The following is a 16,256-nucleotide window of genomic DNA, read 5'->3' as shown; positions in this document are numbered from 1 at the left end:
GACCTCGGTGCGATTATTGGGATGGATTGGCTCACCAAGCAATGAGCCACAGTAAATTGTTATCGTAAGACGATTCAGTTTGAGCCTATAGGAAGCGTTGGATTTGAGTTTGACGGGAATCGAGGAGGACTATCGATCCCTTTGATTTCGTCACCTAAGGTTACTCGGATGTTAGATGAGGGTTGCCAAGGCTATTTGGCAACTGTAGTTGACACTTTGGCAGAGGAATCAAGGATGCTAGTATTGGTTATTTTGCATCAAGATTGATGTATTTTAGAGGTATTAAGTTTAAATTTTAAGCTCTGATGGTGAGCACTGATCTTTTGGATGTTTGGATGTTATCCGCAAAGGTCTTCGAATGAGATGGATGAGTTTTGATTATTGGTGGAACTAGATGAATTGGCCAAGATATGATTTATAGAAAGTAAGTTATGATTTGAAAACTAAGTTATGATTGATTGAGTTAGACTGCGATCTCCTGTTGGAAAAGAGAATCTATATCCAAAGTCTTGATGAAGATACTTAGTATGATAAGTAATGACCTTGGAAGTTATAAGCTTGAGTTGTTACATGTGGTGTAAATTCACTTGTGATTTATAGGTTGAAGTGATAGGCATGTTCCTCATGATTGTGGGATCCAACTTGATTTTAACCAGTTTTGTGGAATTAAAGGATAAGGATTGTACCCTCTTTAAAGGAAAATGGCTGGATGCTTAAGTTGTAATATTAGAAGTGATAAGTTGAATGATGATTCTCGAGGTTTAGAACTTGGGGAATATTGAATAGAATATAGGTAAGTTTTTACCTTTGGGAGATTTGAGGAGCTGAAGTTATTCAATTAGGTAATGATCATTTAAGTAATAATATTCACGTTAAGTTATGTGGAATTGAGGACAACATCTTATTTTGATGATTTGGAAGATGATAGTCACTCATGTCTAAGAGTCGATCTTTCAAATAGTGATCAAAGACAAGTTCTTACTCAGGCGGTATCAAACTTCATGGAGACAAATACAGTCAATTGCTTGGGAGATAATGAGTTCGACATTTGAAGAAGTTGATCTTTTTCTAAGTATTATGATTGGAAGTATTTTAGCCATTGATTTAATATTCTGATTTCGTGAATCTCCAATTGGAAGGAGAGGTATTCTTAGGTTATGTCGTAATTAAGATGATAGAGATCTTGATAGATTCATTTATGGTTTCTGAAAGTTCAGATCATGCTGGATATGAAAGATGCAATACATTCGAGGTCAGGTAGATTGTTGGTTGGAACGCAAGCGAAAATGCTAGCGGATGTTCTTAGTCGGAAATCTTCAATGACGGTGGTGAATATGATTAATCGGGAATGGAATTTGCTTAAGAAAAATTCAAATTTGGAGTCTAAGCTAGATATGAATGAGCTGACGAGTGTGATGGCTGCACTTAGGATTGAACCGGAGATTATGTAAAGGATTAGAATAATGCAGTAATCAAATTTTGGGATTACAAAGGTTTGCAAAGAAGTAGCAGAAGGTAGAAAGATCGGAATTTTCAAGTATCGAAGGATGGAATAGTAAGACTTCATGGATGTCTCCATGTACCTAAAGAGGAAGGACTTAGGAATGATATTTCATTAGAAGCGCATAGGAGAAGATATAGTATCCACCTTGGGAAAAGCAAAAGTGTATCGTATCCTTCGACAACATTATTGGTGGAGTAAAATGAAGGTTGATATCGCTAAGCACGTCTCGAAGTGCCTGGCGTGTCAGCAAGTGAAAACCGAACGCCATAAGTCTGCAGATATGATAAAACCTTTAGAAATTCCCAAATGGAGATGGGAGCTTGTTATTATGGATTTTGTACAAGGATTGTCAAGAACGTCAAGTAATCACGATTCTATTTGGATAATAATGGATCGATTGCCTAAATCTGCGCAATTTCTGGCTGTGCGAGTGGACTATACATTTGAAAAGTATAAAGGCTTATATGTTAAATAAATAGTGCGACTGCACGGAGTGCTTGTGACCATTGCATCGGACTGAGACCCAAGTTTCACCTCAAATTTTTGGAAGAGTCTCCAAGTGGCTCTAGGAACAAAACTTCAGTACAGTAGTGCACTCCACCCACAAACGGATGGACAATCAGAACGGGTGATTTAAGTGTTAGAGGACGTGTTGCGGGCATATATGATTGATTTCAAGGATAATTGGGATGAGAAGTTACATCTAGTAGAATTTGTTTACAACTGTTTTGAGAAAAGTATTAACATGACCCCATTTGAGGCCTTATATGGAAGGGCTTATGGAACATTTGTCTACTGGGGCGAGGTAAGAGAACGGAAGTTGGCAAGATCGGAGTTGATACCAGTTATAACTGATACAGTAAGGGTGATACACGATAGGCTAAGGACTGCCCAAAGTCGCCAGAAAAGTTATACAGATAGGCGACGTAGACCATTGGAGTTTCAAATCGGAGATCATGTGTTCTTCAAGGTATCACCAATGCGAGGGACGTCGCGCTTTGTCAAGAAAGGCAAGCTAAGCCCAAGATATGTAGGACCATTCGAAATCTTGGAGCGAATTGGAGCGTTGGCATATCGTCTAGCATTGCCACCAAGGTTGGCTCAAGTACATGATGTATTTCACGTGTCTATGCTAAGAAAGTATGAACCGGATCCGACCCACGTTTTGAACTACGAAGAGATCGACGTGGATGACAGAGTGTCGTACGTGGAAAGACCCGTGAGAATTGAGGATCGGAAGGAGCAGGTATTAAGAAACAAAACGATTCCCCTTGTCAAAGTAGTGTAGCAACATCATGGGACCGAGGGAGCCACGTGGGAAATCGAAGAGTTGATGCGACACCAATACCCCCATTTGTTTGAATAGTTGGGTTGGATTGTAAATTTCGAGGACGAAATTTTTATAAGGGGGAAGAGTTGTGACATTCCGAATTTCGACCGATTTTTGGGATTTATAAAACGTGTAATTCGTCAGTGTGCTTATAGTAAAATCTCGCCCGGGAACTGATCACTCCCGGTTATTATTTTTAAAATTGAGATTTCACTAGAATCGCACTCGATCGAATTTAGCCGTTATTTAGAGCCCAAACTTTGGTGTCGAATTTCTCGGAGTTCTAGGACGAAATAAATTGGACGGTGTCGATCGGGTCGTGGCCAACATCGAGATTGTCAGAAATAGTGGAAAAGTGAATTTTCGACCGGGTACAAATTTGGACAAGTAGACCTCCCTCGTTATAATTGTGTTTAATTAATTTGGCATTTGTCTCTTATTATATGCGAGGCTCATTTTAGACCGGTAGATTGTTTTCGGTTTTGAATTTGGGCCATCGGATCGCATTTAATATTTGAATGAAGTTATTTTTTTTTATTATTATCCTCTCTCTCTCTTTCTCTCTCTCTCTCCTTCTGCCGCGCCGAAACCCCTTGCCCGCACGTTTCCCCTCTGCTGCGTCTGACCCCCACCCACTCCTTCTCTCTCTCCTTTCTTTTCCCCTTTTTCTTTTCTTTTCCCTTTTTCTTTCTCCCTTTTTCTTCTTCTCCTTCGCTGGCTTGCCCCTCCCGAACGACGACTATTCTGCTGCTCTTTCTTGCTCCCCGACCGACGCCGGCTTGTCCTCGCCGGCCCAGCCACCGTCGCCTCGCGCCGTCGCGCCACCCCAGCTCCTTCCCTTTTTCCTCCCTCCCGACGCCGGCTGTTTCTGGCTTCTGTTTGTGGCCGCGCAACGCCGGCCCGGCCTTGCGCCACCCCCGCCGCCTGGACCTTTTGTCCGCCGCCGGCTAGCACCTCACCGGAACCTACTCCGCCGTCCACCTCCAACCGTCACCGCCGCAATCCCAGCCGCCGGAGCAGCCCCCACAGCGGCTGTCTCCCTCGCCGCGCTCCGCCGGCTGCCGAAACCGAACCGGAAGCCACCGCGGACCGCCCTTGTCGCCGCCGTCGTCCTCGCGTCGTCGCCGGCGTTAGCCGAGTAAGTTAACCCCTAATCCCGTGTTTAGGGCGTTAAACTTGCTTAGGGTAGTTTAATTTATGTTTAGTTTATTGTTATTGATTATTATATGAAATGTTATTATTTTCGGAATTTAAAAATTATTTTATTAGTTAATAAATTAATTCCGAATTAAATATTAATATTTTATTATTAAATAATTAATTTCCGAAAATTAAATGTTATTATTTTCGGAAAATTTCTAGCGTCAAATTGTGATACCAATGTTGGTTTTCGCCGTATAAGTTGGCGTATTTAGGAAATGATTTGAATGATTTCGATTCGAGGAAATATTTTGACATTTTGGAAAATTAAATTATTTTCGGATATTAGTAATTAATTAATTCCGAATTTAATTTATTGTTATTTCGGAAAATTTTATAATTTCAAATTATGATTTCTAGCTTGAATGTTGGCGATTTTGCCTCGTATTGTCGTATTAAATTGATTTTATGGTAAATTGTTTGATCGAAAGTTTCTGTGGAAAATTTATGAGACTTTTGGAATTAAATTATTTTATTCTGTTATGCCAAGTAATGTTAGTGATACTTTGTGGTTGATATTCGTGTTTGATATCGAAGATTGAAAGAATTGATTGACTGTTTGCATGTGTGGCCACTTGGTATTATTGTATGACATCGAGGAGAGCACGATTCATGTATGCATGGGCTAATTGAGAAGATAATAATTGGCCGGAATGCTTGTGTGCTCGTGTGGTCACACGTTAAAGCCGTCTTGCTGTGTATCGCTTGACGTTGCCCGATTTATCGGATGCCTGGGGATAATCTGGAGTGCCGATACCCCGGATGCCTTGTCGCGGCCCGAGGCCGGACTCGATGCTCCTTACGGGATACCATCTTACTGTGTATCGTTTGATGTTGCCGTATTGGAATGCCGTCATCCTGTGTATCGTTTGACGTAGCCGTGCCCGACGGGGCGGGACGGAGCCCGGTTTTACCGGTAGACCGCCATCTTGCTGCGTATCGCTTGATGTGTGGTGGCCCCAGGCGTAATAATTGGAATACGTGTGATGCATAGTGCTTGATTATGGGGTAGAAAGCTGCTAGGCATGGTATGGGACGTGCCCAAGCGGGTTTTGCCTTATAATCGAGACACGCACGCTGTGTTGCATTAATGCATGGAAAATCTCGTTAAATGCTTCGAGTATGTGACATATGCATTTCATCAACGTGTGTACCAAGGCGAGGTGAGGATGCCTGTGGTTGTTAATGATGTTATTGTCGCCGTTTCGCCTGTTTAGGGACCCCCGTGCGAGTTGGCCTCCTAAGCGGGGCTTAGGCCGTTAACTTATTGAGATTTTATCTCATTTGTTGTTGTTAAAACTTTTTCAGGACCTTAGCTTGTCGTTGCTTCTTATGCGGTGTGGAGTACCGCGGTTTTTGGTTGGTCCTTGAGGGTTAGGCCTGGAAGCTGATCTTTTGGATGGAGTAGATTAACCCTAACCTTTGTCTTTTGCTGGCTTTTGTGAAAACGCCCGGAGTGGGCCTGTAAGTATGTTCCCAGGGGTTAATCAAGTGATTATTAAAATGGCTGTTGTTATGTCTGGTTTTCCTCTGCTATCCCTGATTTAATTATTGTCTGGCGATTGTTGTGTTGGTTATCGTTTCCGCTTGCGTAATTCAAAGATAAAAAGAAAAGGGTCGGCGACGAGTCCTGGGTCGTCGCATCATAACGACCATAGCGGGATGTCGTGCGCCCGCGGGGTTCGGGGCGTGACAACTAGAGATTTAAGGTGGGGGATATGATTATGCTAGTTGTTCAAACTAATGCCATTTCGGTGTATAAACTCGTTTGGTTTACCTTCTAAGTGATTCATGCGATTTTCGTCCATTTTTATTAGCCTAAGACACTAAACCATGACCATGCATAAGTGCACAATCAAATAAGCAACAATCACAAACAATGCTATAAGAAAGAGATGAGATAAAGTACAGAAATAGAAAACCCGAGCCGTATCGGGGAATAGCAAAACATAGCCTTATCATGACACTCTGGGACACGACCCCCATGAGCGGTTACCCTAAGCTAGACGCATAATGACTAAAACCAAATGACATAAAAAGACTAGCTAACTAACGGCAACAAAATACTAATCAAACATATATTATGTATTCCCTAAATGCGATTCTAATCTAAATAAGACTACATTTGTTTTATCAATTTCTGTGCTCCATTTTATCAATTCCACCAGAGTCACGTCTCTTTCTTTTCTCATTTTAAAATCACCAAATTCTCTGTTCCATTCCATTTCTTTGTTTTTTTCTTCTTTCTCTTTTTTTAACATCCCCACTGAAGCTAATATTTCTCCCACAATGCATCACGGCAAAACTGAAGGTATTACAACGCAAATCAAGACCATAGAAGGCAAGCTTGAGGCACACATTTGGTCATGCTTAAACATTAAAATATGCATATTACACACCAATATAAGGAGATAAATGTAAAAAGTGGCACAAGGCCAGCAAAGTGAGTAAGAGAAGGCTTTCGAACAAGCTTAAAATAAAAACTAAATGAAATCAATCTAGCAAGGAAACAAATGACCATGCATGGGGACTCTCGGCAAAGCACCAGCAGTATTTAAACGGGGCAAACAAGGGAAGATGACAAAAACAAATGGACAGACAATCGCAGATATTTGTGGCGAGGAAAAGTTTAGCAACTCCACCGCAAACTAAGGCCTAATGTTACCATATACAAAAGTTTTATGATGGAACCTTAAACTCTAAGGATGCCAGACACGATTCATCGAGCCATAGGTCGAAGTAGTAGACTTGCGATACCCGTGGGGGCAAAGCAAGTATACGATACTCCGACTTTCGACTATAGACTGACCTGGGGATCCTCGGCGACTACTAATATAAGATGGACTAAGATAAGGATATTTACCTTGTTTGAAAGAAGGAGGATGTCACCGAGAGGTGTCGAGAGATGGAGGAGGTCTGTTTGAAGAGGTGGAGGAGGAGCGGGAAACAAAGAGCTTAAAAGTGAAGAGTTCAAGATGAAGACACCAACGCCAAACTTTGAAGGTGAAAATGCAGCGGGCAGGAAAAAGAAATGGAGAAAGAAAGACTTGGAATTCGTGGGCTCCTTCGGAAGAAAATGGGATTTTCTTTTTTTAGGGTTTTTGGATGCCCTGCACACACGGCAGCTGAGAGAGATGGGGCGCCCATGGGCTCTTGAACCTTGGTGGGTCGGGCCTTGATGGGCTTTTGAGTTTGGATTAGGCTAAGTGCAAAAGCAAGTTCACCAAAGCAGACTGCACAGTGGTGCAGAAACGGCAAGTACGCGCTCATACATTTGTCTGATTTGGCTGACATTTTGAGGGGAGTAAGTCAAGACGTTGACGTACCTTGTGTACAAATTTTAGACCAAACAGATATCAGGAAGTCCACTTGTCAAGCCTCCAAATCACTGTTTCTTTGAAAAAAAATGCTCGATAAACTTGTAAGCGAAATTCATGTGTCAACAATCAGCCGCTCTTCTCTTGTCAGCTGTGCTTTTCTCCCCATCCGGAGCTTTATGTCTTTTTACCTGCTGGTGATTTTTCTCTGAAGTACTCTAATGGAAAAAAAAAATCATGAAGTGGATGTACAACTGGCCTCACTTTGTAAAAGGTTAGGCAAGCTTTGGTCAGAAAATGAAATTGTAATTATAGATGATGTGGTTTCAAATGAAAACCTTAATGAATGTCATCTTACTTTGTTCAGTAACTTTTTCTACAACGCTTCAGAACGTCACGCGCGACACATGTCTTTTCCAAATTTTAATTCGTAATTATTAATAGCTTGCTGAAGCACCACAAAATTTCCACATCATCCCGTACAAGAGATCACACGAGTTTAATTAATATAATTATACTTCTTAACATCACTAGTTACCATCTTGATACATTATTCAAACGAAATGCGACACATTACAAAAGTTTTGAGAAGAAGGTCGAGTCAACTAGCACCACTACACACATGTTAACCCAAAAGCGAGTCTAAACATTAACCAAGCCACCATCTAACTCAACGGTTGATGGCCTTCGGCATCATCTCTTCCCTTGAGATAATCCTATAATTCTGAAAAAAAAAAATAAAGGGTGAGCCGAAACCCAGTAAATAAAATCTCTAAATCTAAAGTAGGAGATCGGCTTACAACTCAATCTGGTACCAACAAACAACATGACTTCAAAACAATAAAAAAATAACCATGTATAACGAGTGCATTAGTATATGCATTATCTTCTTTTATCATGATATGCCGATTGAAATAAATAACAACATTGCATAAAATTACTCACTCAAATGCAAGCAAATGGCATATTATTTCATGGTGTACAAGTATCACATAGTGGTTCAACACTATACACAGGGAATATATATTTCATACTTGTCATGAAGCTTCTTGATATACATACTCATAGGTACTTCCTGATATACATAAGTAAGTTCATACTCATCACCAAAAGGTCACTAACACACGCTCATGTGAGTTCATACGAGTTAGTGGCCATGATCCATCTCAACTTACGAGGTATCCTAAACACTCCCTCAACATACCAAACACGCTCTCCTCTTGTTCGTTATGCAATCCAGTTCATTTCTGCCTCCTTTGTCATCCTAAAAGCCTGCCAGGACCGCTCCTTATTCGAGCCCTCTGGCCTCGGCGACCACTCCCTGCCCTCATCGGACCGAATAGTTACAAGCCAACCAACTTCCACCTGGTTCATCCTCAAACCACACACATAACAAAGGGAGTCCCATTTTGTCATCCATAGATTAATTTACTTGAGGTATTGTCCGCTTTGGCCGGTCCCATATCGGCCCTCATGGTTTGTCCTTTTTGGCCATGCAATTAATGATAAACAAATAACTACACGGACTTTAACAAATATACCATCCTTCATTTCTCATCATGCCAATAACGATATAATAAAAGACTTTAGTCAAACAACTGGGTCAGAAATGACAAGCAAGTATAACTGGCAAGCAGATATGAGTAGTATGTGATTATACTCAGCAAGTGGATATGAGCAGCGGCCATTGTGTATAAGGCGGCAAGTGTGTATAAGGAGAATATGAGCAGTGGATGGTATATATAAAGTGAATATAAGTAGTGGCTGGTGAATGTAAGGTGAATAAAAACAACGGCTGGTGAATATTAGCAATAACTAATGAATATATGGTGAATATGAGCAGCAGCTGGTAAATCGAAATACGAAAATGACACTCTCAAACCCAATTTGGTCATTTTCACATTTTTAACATCCAACATATTACCACACCCCACGGAAATCATTGAAATACCTTTTAAGCATGTAAGAACTCATCAAGACGAGTCAAATCATCACAATATCTCAACACAACATTACTGAGACTTGCTCACGCTTATCATTAAATTCAAGCGAAATTAAAATTAACAACTATCAACCAATCAAGTTAAAAGTACTTAGTAGATCAATCTAACTTAGATCCTAGAGTTTTCACTTACCTTATAGAAAATCAACAATTCTTGTCTTTGAACGACAAAAATCCACTGTAGAAAGTAATGGAAATTTTAATAATTCACCTTGTTGACACTTGAAAAATTGAGATAAAAGCTTTAATAACACAAGGGGTGGAATCTCCACTTTCACTCGCAAGATTTTAAACGAAAGTAGAAGAAGAAAGTTGGAAGTTGGAAGTTGGAAGTTAGTGATATAAATTATGCAATGTGTAATGACTATATTTTTTAGTGTGAAATCCAATGGGGAGCACTTACAGTATTTCAAACCGTCAAGGGGTATTAAACAGGGAGATTCTTTATCCCCTAAATGTTCATTCTAAAGACTAATGTACTCTCTTCCCTCATCAAGAACGTAGTGGATGTTGACAACATCAAATGCAATAAATTAAACGGGCGGCGTCCCTCTTTGTCTCTCTTTTTTTTTTTTTTTGCAAATGACTCAATTTTCTTCTTAGATGGGAAGTTACAGGAATGTCAAAACATATTTGTAGTATTGAATCGGTATTCATAACTTAAAGGAGAATATGGCCAGTTAATTGAGAGATCTGGTGTTTGAAAAAACTAGTAAATATTTGGGAATTCCGTCATATTATGGAGTATCTAAGGAAGATATGTTTGCATGTATATTGGGCAAAGAGAGTGCAAAGTTAGAGAGGTGGAAGGAGAAATTGATGCCTAAAGCTGGAAGAGATTTTGATCAAAATTATGATACCAGTCTTACCATAGTATGGTATGTCCATATTTAAGATTCGGTCTCCATTTGCAAAACAATTGAGCGGAAATATTGCTTCTTTTTGGTAGAAGACTAATGAAGCCAAATCTGATCTACATCGGAAGAAACGAGATATTCTAAAAGCTAAGAAGAATGGGGGAGAATTAGGCATCGGAGATTGGATTGCCTTTAATAAGGCAATGCTGGCAAAACAAGTTTGAAGATTAACCCAAAACCCATCATCACTCTAAAGCAAGCTGTTAAAAGGAATTTATTTTCCTCGAAGAGAGATTTCTGGCATACGAAGAAAGCGATACGCCCTTCCTGGGCTTGGTTTGTTAATGGGCAGGGCATTTGTTTCTTACTCAGTGCAATGGTCTGTAGGTGATGGACGACAATTAAGAATTATCTAAGACAAATGGTAGAAAAGATGAGTGATAAGAGGTCTTGCTCAAAGCGATAAGCCACAATTTTTGTGGCTGACCTGATTAACAAGGAGGAAAATCCATTGAATGCACAACTTGTGAAAAATAGTTTTGATGATCAAATTGCTAAAGAAATCCTTACAGTCTTAGTGAGGCCTCAAGCGGCCAAAGATCAGTTAGTTAGTCTAGACAGGGACTCAGTCAGGCAAACGTTCAATCAAAAGTAGAACAAGCCCAACCGAAATCAAGAATGATCGTCCTTTCAACATGCAATTTATGATAGGATGTTTGGAACGTGCAAACAACTCCTAAAGTACGTGGTCTTTGTGCCAGACTACCAACAAAGAAAAATTTATTCAGGAAGAGAATTGTACCTAATCCAATATATATGTTTCGTGCGCAAGGATTGCGATGCAGAGACAACATGGCATCTATTCTGGTTATGTCCATGGGCAAAGGAAGTTTGGTCACATTCATCACTCAACATCCCCTCGACACATGGCTTATCAAGAATCGAATTATGGATAGGAGACATTCAGGTACTACGGCCTGTGTGTTTATTTTCGATTGTTGTGATCATATTCGGATACTACACATTCCTAAAGAGGCCAAGTCCGTCACGAATTAGGTTTGCCGAAACCTACGGGAGAAATTTACTAGCACTGAACCGGGATTTCCTCACCCCCAAACCCTTTGGGATCTTCCGTATACGAAAGCCTACTTATGTTAGGCCCTTCTGGTTTTACCAGTTGAATCAAAACAACAATTTCGACCCAAAAAAAGAGAGAACAAAAAACTGGCGGGTCTGGGTTGACATGATCCAATATTCGGCCCATCGAAGCACCGAGGACCCGCGATCGGACCGGGTCATCAATCGGACCTGCGACGGAATGTGATTTGTGATCTGGGGAAATTCAATCAGCTGGAGAATGGTAGAAGAAGAAACGGGGAAGGCGAAGGCGAAGAGGAAGAGGAAGAGGAAGATGGGAGACGGTAGAGACAAGGCCAGAAGCTGCAAGACGAAACCTTCTCCATCACCCACCATTGCCAAGTGGCCCCTCGTCAAGCCCAAGCAAGATCTCCACATCACTCGCCTCAAGGACACCGATCTCTTCACCGTACGTCTTCCGCCTCTTGCTCTCTTGCGCAGCGTTTCTGCTCCATGTCTGTTGCCGTGCCGTAATCAGTGCTTCCGGTCCGGTATATGTCCAGATATACTCGCTTTTGTGGATTGGAAAAAACTGTTCCTCTGGTGTCGTTTTGGGATCCGTTTTGGAAGGGACGATGCTCTGAGGAACGTGTTCATTGAGTGTCGGTGGTTTCTGAGGAGGCAACTGCTGATTGCCTGTGAGGTGTTTGTGCATATTTGTAGCGGAAAAGGGTTGTTGAGAAGGTGGATCAATTGAATGTTGCTTTCAAGAAAGTAGGATTATGTGAAACCACGTAATTTCTACAGCTATGAGGTATAATAGAGCTAGTCATGGTTAGCCAGAGGCAGAGCCTGATATGGACGTATCGAGTCGGCAGCTAGATATATTGATTCTTTTAGCAGACTGCATTGGTTGTTTGGTTTGTCTAGATAATAAGATGACTTATTGCTATCTAAATCATATCTCGAGAAAATATTCACACGGTCTCCATAACTCTGCTCGAATTTCATATATGCAGCTTCCACTGGAGTAGCTCCACATCAAGGGTCAACTATCTTTTCTGCATTTAATCTGAGAATACAGTTGTTTTCTTCCAGTGCACGAGTTTGTCACACAGCTTTCTGCATGGTGGTTCATATGTTGAGATGGTTTAGGACGAGAACGTTGATTGTCGCATCACTACTACAAGTAGGGTGCGGCGACTTAGTTTTTAGGCCCACTCGTGCATACGATCCAAGCAACATGGAACCGATTATTTTAATTTACAAGAAAATGTGTTTGCATATAGAATGAACGTGTATTTCGAGTCGTGATTTCTCTTTCATGGTTAAGATTTCAGGTGCAGAATTTTTTAACTCCAGCTGAATCTAATGCATTTGTAAAAGTTGTTGAATCCTTTGGCTTTGTTCACCAAGGAAGCCTTGGTCCAACGAAAGGCGAAGCTTACAGGGACAATGATAGAATTTCTATCACCGATCCCTTGCTTGCAAATGCAATATGGGAATCTGGACTTAACAAATTATTCTCTGATATCAAAATTCGAGGGAGGGTTGCTGTTGGGTTGAATCCAAATATCAGATTTTACAGGTTTGTATTGCTTTATAGCATTACCGAAACCGCATTCTGTATCTTTTCCATGTATAGATGCATCAGTCACCCATTGGCTAACTTTTTCAAGGCTTTGAATTGGCAAGAATACAGTGTCGTCAATCTGGGGTAAACTGAAAACGACTTCCCTTGTTTTGTGCATTTGAGGTCTGATTTCTGCTTCAAATCACATCACTGCTGGTTTATTTCTGAATATGCTTAGATCGGATTTGAACCTTTTCACAGTCAATTGTACAGTGTGAACTGAAAGTCGCTCTGTTAATAGCCGTAAAAGCTGGCAAAGAAAATAGTTGTTATCAGTACCTGTAAAGTTTGATTTCATTGATTGTTGGAGTTGCCTACGCATCAGGTACAAGGCTGGTCAACGATTTGGAAGACATATTGATGAAAGTGTTGATCTTGGTGAAGGAAAACGTACCCACTACACCTTACTAATTTACTTAAGCGGTGGTTCAAAGTCAAAAGCCAAGAATGGTTCAAGCAACCGTAGTAATTCTCCTTCAGAGATGCTGGTTGGAGGAGAAACTGTCTTCTATAATTCAAGAAATGGTATTGTGGCTGAGGTATATCCATTCTGTGTTTTCTCTGTTTGAAGTTTTTCTTTTGGATTCATACAATAAAGATTGTCTTTGCCCCGTTTTGTTTGTGGCATTCTTCGTGTTGCATCCTCAAATATGCGGGGGGGTTGTTATTCCATGTCCTGGTCTACTGTTCGTGATTTATCTCCACCTTAACTCTATAGGTCGCTCCAGCTGAAGGAATGGCTCTACTTCATATACATGGTGATAAGTGTCTGCTTCATGAAGCCCGCAATGTGATGAAGGGGGTCAAGTATGTCTTTCGTTCTGATGTAGCTTTTGCTTGAGTTCAATTAGTTGATCAAGCCTTTAACAATCACATAGAAAGATATGTAAGCATAGATACGTATATCTTGGTGAAGCGGGCTTGGTCATCTTTCACAAGTGTACTGTATCTGCTATTACCATTCTGATCATTTTGTACCTTCTTCCTTACCCACTATTCTTCGATTTGATCCCATTTTTTTCCTATAAATAATAAGTTTGATCGGATTGTGATTGATGAATATAATAACAAAGCGTTGTTAGCTTGAAAATTGAAAATGAAGTATTTCATGTGATGCTTGTGCAATTAACAAAGATCGACCCTTATGTGATGGTTACACCATCAACAAAGATTAGTTCTTATTGAATCAGAAACAAACACAGAAATGGGAAACAAAAGAAATTGGCAAATCATGCTTCATAAAGTAAACTCTCTCTCAGTTTACCGCTCTGCATTTTATTCTCACTTCTCCAATTTCTCGCACTCCAACATTTCCAAGTCTTACCATAGAAGCTGCAAACTCACTGAAGAACAGACTTTGATCTCTGGCAAACGAATCTACCATCCACCTTGTCCTGTAATCACTATACAGTGCTTGATCCGACCCAAACACACCTTCACCCGCCACAAGTCTTCTGTAGTAATTGTTGTCGAAAGTTGATGCAGTGGCATCCAGAAACTGTCCTGCATTTCGGTCTCTGTTCGGCTTAGGGCAAGTATTCTTCAGCTGTTGTGCGAATGCATGGTTCAAGGTCGGATCAACGTCGTGAGTCGAACTGAAGTTACGAAGCCGGGCTTGGAAAGAAGAACAATGTGAGAAGCCTATAGTGTGGCCACCAGATAGCGCGACCAAGTCCTTGAGGCCTATGCCTCTTTTGGCAAAGCTTTGAAGGAGTTGGGTCACGTTGAAGGTTGGCGCCGGCAAGTTAACCGTCTCTGAAGCATTTGATACTCTTCCATCTTTTCTGCCTTTCAGCACGTTCCAATATGGCCCTCCAGCCTTAACAATGAAAACAGTAGCCAATATTATGCCATAATAGCTATCCCGAGGCGTTAGAAATTTTTTCAATGTGTGGAGCAACTTCGTAATTTTTCTTTATCGAGGGAGTAACTTTTCAAGTGAATCAAATGATAACTACAAGACCACAGAATACAGTAATTAGATGGGAAGCCATTTGAAACTCTTTTCCTATTTCTCTCGGGCTCGCTGGTTTATTTTCATAGACCTCGACTTTCTAAAACTGTGATAGCTAGGCTTTTTCCAAAATGATAGTCGAGTTTACTGGACTGACTTGTTGCTGGAATACATCAATAACAAGTTGTTTGAAGTTTCTTGAGTGAATCCTACGGAGTAATTGCGAACGTGCTAGAACTAATCTAATGAACAAGGTAGAAATCAAACGAACTTCATATGCCTTTGTATCAGATTTAGAATAAAGCTCAGAATCATTATGAGAAGTATATAGGAATGATCATGCACAGAAGGCGCATCGTGAGGTAAAAACCACTTGCTAGGGGAGTTATGGCTATTACCATGGTGACTACGTCTCTAGCTGCAATGGCAACGATATCAGCACAAGAGACTGTGTGTGGACATGCCATTTCGAGCTTTGCTTTGGCATCATCGATCACATAGAATGCTCGAACCGAGATATTAGGAGGACCATCTTTCTCTGCTTGGTTTCCAGGAGTAGAGCCAAGCAGCAACGACGCATCGCATCCCTGTGTGTATGCAGCATCCAATGACACGCATGAGAGAGAGAGAGAGAGAGCTTTTGCATATGAGCTTGTAAATGTTCATACCCGAATGAAACAGTCATGGAAGAACATTCTAAGGAGGCGAGCGGGGACTTTGGGGTCGTGCCTTGTGGCATTTTGGACCGCCTGCAATATGATTTTCTCAGCTTGAGGACATGTCTGGTCATAATAATGGGCATCAAGTACGGCTTTCGACACAGAAACCATCACGAGCAGGAGGGCGATAATCACGTGAGAGCGAGCCTTTGGCACAAGAACAGCCATATCGACGTATCGAAAGCAAGAAATGTCCTGGATGTGTATATGGTGGACTTATGGTTGGACGAAGCAGTATATATAACGAAGGAACACATGTTCAGGTGCTGGGATGTTGATGTCGATGTCGCGGGCATTTCATACATGCTTTCAAGTCACTCAATGTAGGAAAATAAAATTAAGCCCTGTATAAGTTGAAAACGGCTTTTGGTGTACTTTAAGACCAAGCATCTATATCTCCACCTCAGTTCCAATCTTAGAGAATAAAAAATATACATATGTGTGTTCATATTAACTCGCGAAATCACAATAACCGGCTCATGTTTCGTATGTTGTAAAGCAAAAAAGGGAGAGATCATAGATGCTTCTTCTCCTGTTGGCTTATCCCTATCAAGTTGGTTTAAGAGGCGTACGGTTGGTGAGAGATGCAGTACTCACCCCATGCTGTACTGCCCTTCTTCTTTTATATGAATTGATATTCATTTTCAGTACTGGTTGGCCACG

General features: G+C 40.9%; 2 protein-coding genes across 2 annotated transcripts; one reads left to right on the top strand and one right to left on the bottom strand.

Moving 5' to 3' along the window:
- The first annotated feature begins 11,527 nt into the window (after positions 1–11,527).
- On the top strand, positions 11,528–13,916 carry LOC115690975 (uncharacterized). The gene is made up of 4 exons (XM_030617495.2): positions 11,528–11,756; positions 12,628–12,875; positions 13,246–13,459; positions 13,639–13,916. Exons 1-4 carry the CDS (start codon positions 11,568–11,570, stop codon positions 13,759–13,761), a joined length of 774 nt encoding a protein of 257 aa, XP_030473355.1. The 5' UTR covers positions 11,528–11,567; the 3' UTR covers positions 13,762–13,916.
- Positions 13,917–14,003: 87 nt separating this feature from the next.
- On the bottom strand, positions 14,004–15,957 carry LOC115690974 (peroxidase 66). Its single transcript, XM_030617494.2, has 3 exons — positions 15,543–15,957; positions 15,273–15,461; positions 14,004–14,739 (listed from the first exon to the last, which is right to left on the bottom strand). Exons 1-3 carry the CDS (start codon positions 15,759–15,761, stop codon positions 14,176–14,178), a joined length of 972 nt encoding a protein of 323 aa, XP_030473354.1. The 5' UTR covers positions 15,762–15,957; the 3' UTR covers positions 14,004–14,175.
- Between the last annotated feature and the right edge of the window lie 299 nt (positions 15,958–16,256).

The sequence above is a fragment of the Syzygium oleosum genome, unplaced genomic scaffold, assembly GCF_021117445.2.
Source record: "Syzygium oleosum isolate NSW1041296 unplaced genomic scaffold, Sole_v2.1 Sole_v2.25, whole genome shotgun sequence".
In the NCBI taxonomy this organism is placed as follows: domain Eukaryota; kingdom Viridiplantae; phylum Streptophyta; class Magnoliopsida; order Myrtales; family Myrtaceae; genus Syzygium; species Syzygium oleosum.
This window is presented reverse-complemented; position numbering and strand designations above follow the sequence as displayed.